The sequence below is a fragment of the Gossypium hirsutum genome, unplaced genomic scaffold (assembly GCF_007990345.1).
Source record: "Gossypium hirsutum isolate 1008001.06 unplaced genomic scaffold, Gossypium_hirsutum_v2.1 scaffold_161, whole genome shotgun sequence".
NCBI classification, from domain to species: domain Eukaryota; kingdom Viridiplantae; phylum Streptophyta; class Magnoliopsida; order Malvales; family Malvaceae; genus Gossypium; species Gossypium hirsutum.
In genome coordinates this window covers 8,900-12,500 of record NW_024402845.1, presented here as the reverse complement: position 1 = coordinate 12,500, position 3,601 = coordinate 8,900, and the positions used below count along the sequence as shown (strand labels likewise).

At 41.2% G+C, this 3,601-nt stretch overlaps 1 protein-coding gene across 1 annotated transcript; it reads left to right on the top strand.

The window, feature by feature from the left end:
* The first annotated feature begins 682 nt into the window (after positions 1–682).
* On the top strand, positions 683–1,540 carry LOC107939564 (uncharacterized). The gene has a single exon (XM_016872909.2). It carries the CDS (start codon positions 683–685, stop codon positions 1,538–1,540), a length of 858 nt encoding a protein of 285 aa, XP_016728398.2.
* The last annotated feature ends 2,061 nt before the right edge of the window (positions 1,541–3,601 follow it).

Here is a 3,601-nt window from a genome sequence, read left to right as displayed (position 1 = left end):
TTATGGCAGTTTGGGTGGTTTTGAGTATGTCTCGTTTATGTTTGGTGCGGATTAATTGTGGTTTTTCTTATGCTTTTATTTCGTTTCGGTGTTTGCACGGTGGTGTTGTTGTGAAGCGACGGGGTCTGACGGTACTCCAGGTTCGACAAGACGTTTCTTGCAGCGATTTTGGTTTCGTGTCTCATGGTGAATTCTTTCCAAGTACTTTTATCCAGTTTTATTTGATTTTTTATTTGTTTATGTACGTTCTTGATCTTATTTAGTGCGTTTCTTTGGCTTTTTATTTCTTTCTGGGTCCCACGGGGGCTGAGTTCTCTTTTTTCTGTTGATTTTTCTACGTACTTTTTCTTTTTCTTGTTCCTGCATGCCAGCAGGTTGCCTTCTTTTTTCGAACAAAGTGCATGTTTTTTTCTTTGTTGCATTTTTCTCTTATTATCTGATTGGATTTCTTTGGGTTTTCTTGGTCTGTCCGGTGGTGGTTTTCTTGGTTGGTGAGGCTTTGTGCGTTCATACGGGCTTGCTTCTTGGGGGTGACCCTGTTTCTGTTTCTGTTTTGATGTTTTACGGGAATCAAGAAGGAAAAAGATTTAAGCACGACAACGGCGAGTTGAGCGTCTGAAAGGTTTTGTTTCGTGGGCGGTGTGTTTTCCAAATGAAGTTCATGTGCTGGAATTGTCATGGAATGGGAAACTCCGTGAAAATTAGGGAGCTCAAGCAATTAATTGGTGCTCACAACCCTGATATCATTTTCCTTAGCGAAACAAAAATGAATGGGAATGACTTTCGTAGGCTTCAAAACAAATGCAGGTTGCAAAACGGCTTAACTGTGAATTCTGAGGGTCAGAGTGGGGGTGTTGCGCTGATGTGGAAGGAAGGGACAAATGTCTCCATTCAGAGCTACTCCAAACACCACATTGACTCCATTGTTAATTTGGAGAACAACAAGATTATGAGAGTTACGGGTTTGTATGGGCATGCTAATCCGAGCCTTAGAAACAACTCATGGGACATATTACGTCGAGTCGGGGATTCGGTTCGGGAAGATTGGGTTGTAGGGAGGGATTTTAACGCAATTCTGAATGATGCCAAGAAAGAGGGTGGGCGTACGGGGGTGAGGGCACAAATGCATGACTTTAAAGCTGTCATGGACGACTTGGAGTTAGTGGATATCAAACCCGACAGTGGATGGTTTACTTGGGTTAATAATAGGAGTGGGGGCGGTCTGGTTAAGGAAAGGATTGATAGATTCCTTAGCTCGGTTTCTTTGGTAGAGAATTTCCCCTTTATAGCAACCAAGGTGGTGAGGCAAACCCAGTCCGATCATGACGCGATTCTCCTGGACTTATGGGGACGTAGACCAAGAGATTATCCCAATGACCATAGATTGTGCTTTAAGTTCGATTTGTGTTGGGCCGGTGACAGGGAGGCAAAAACGATTATTGATAGTGCGTGGAACAGGGGTGATACAGAATATGGGGAAAAGATTGAAAGGGTTAGGTCGGTTCTTGGCCATTGGCAAGGTAGAAGTATGGAAAAATGAAGAGTGAAATTCGAAGACTGGAAAAAAATATCGACCGGCTTATTGATTCTAGCAGTAGAGGGGACAGTGTCAAGAATTTAAAGGAATCTCGTAAAAGGTTGGATTTTCTTTATGTTAGGGAAGAGAGGTATTGGGCACAAAGGTCTCGATCAAAATGGCTTAGGGAGGGGGATCAGAATACTAAGTATTTCCATGCTAAAGCTACTGGACGGTTAAAGAAGAATTTTATTGAGAAGCTTAAAGATATGGATGGAAACTGGGTGACAAATCACAAGGCCATAAGTCAAGAGGCGAAAAACTATTTTTTGAGATTGTTTCGGTCAAACGGTCAAAGGGTGGACATACAAGAGGTGGGGTATATTCAGGCGTGTGTGACCAGGGAGACAAATGAGTGGCTTATTAGGGATTATACGAAGAATGAGGTACTTCAGGCCGTTAAGCAGATGGATCCCAATAAAGCTCCTGGCATTGACGGTCTCTTCATAAATTTTTTCAAACATCATTGGGAGATTGTGGGACGCGATACTATTAATTTCTATTTGGATGTCCTAAATGGGGATAAAAATATTTCTAACCTTAATGAAACTATAATCATTCTTATTCCTAAAATTAGAGATCCATGTGAGCTGACAAATTTTCGTCCTATAAGCTTATGCAGGTTTGTCTACAAGATCATCGCAAAGGTCTATGCCAATCGTTTAAAAGTTGTTTTGCCTAGCTGTATCAGTCAAAATCAAAGTGCTTTTGTGCCAGGGAGGATGATTCATGATAATATTCTGATTGCGCATGAGCTACTTCACTATCTTCAAAGCTCAAAAAATGGTCCTAATAAAGGGTTCGTTGTCAAGCTCGATATGAGCAAAGCATACGATCGCGTGGAGTGGAATTTTATTGAAACTATTATGCTGAAGATGGGATTTGATAGGAAATGGATCGACAAAATTATGAATTGCGTTCGTTCGGTTAAATATATGGTGAAGTGTAATAATATTTTATCCGATATTATTATCCCCGAGAGGGGTCTTCGTCAAGGGGATCCTCTCTCCCCTTATTTGTTCTTGTTCTGCATGGAAGCATTCTTGAGAATGATCCTCCAAGCTCAGGATAATAATATCTTAAGAGGTATTCAGGTTAGTATAAATGGCCCGAGGATAAATCATTTATTCTTTGCTGATGATGCGCTTCTCTTCGTGAGGAATAAAAGGAATGATGTTGAAATGTTGGTCCGTTTGCTTAATTCTTTTTCTAATATCTCCGGACAAGAGATAAACCGTGAGAAATCAATGATTCTATTTAGTCCCAATACTCGCAGTACTAATAGAAATGAATTTGGTGATTTGTTGGGCATGGCGGTGGTGGAAAATTTGAACAGCTACCTTGGTCTCCCCATCCCGATAGGTAAGAAGAAAAAAGAGGCTTTTAATGTTATTAATAACAGTTTATCTTGCAGGATCACCAGTTGGACAAAGAGGTTGCTCTCCTTTGGTGGTAAAGAAGTGTTTATTAAAGCCGTTCTTCAATCTATACCAACATATGCGCTGTCGATTTTCTTAGCCCCCAAAGGAGTGATCGAGGATATCCAAGCTCAACTAAGCAAAATGTGGTGGGCTGGAAAAGATAAAGGCAGATTCTGGACAATGCTACCTTGGAAGACCTTGTGTAAATCGAAGGGCATGGGAGGGCTTGGAATCAGAGATGTTAGATTGTTCAACTTGGCTCTTTTGGGGCGTCAAGTTTGGAGGCTTATAAAAAATAAAGATTCTTTATGTTTTAAAGTGTTGTCTTCCAAATATTTTCCCGATGGCAATATTTTTAAAGCAAAAAAAGTGGACAAAGCGTCTTTTACCTGGTCAAGCATTGCGGCAGCGGTGGAAGCTCTCAAAGACGGCTTTGGGTGGCAGGTTGGAAATGACGATATGATCAATATCCGGACTGATAACTGGGGAATGGAGGGTCTTAATGGGGATGCCTTTAGAGAGGAATGTCTTCACCCAAATGAAATGAGTGTGAAAGACCTATGGCTTACGGATGGGAAGAGTTGGAATGTGGAGAAAGTTTACA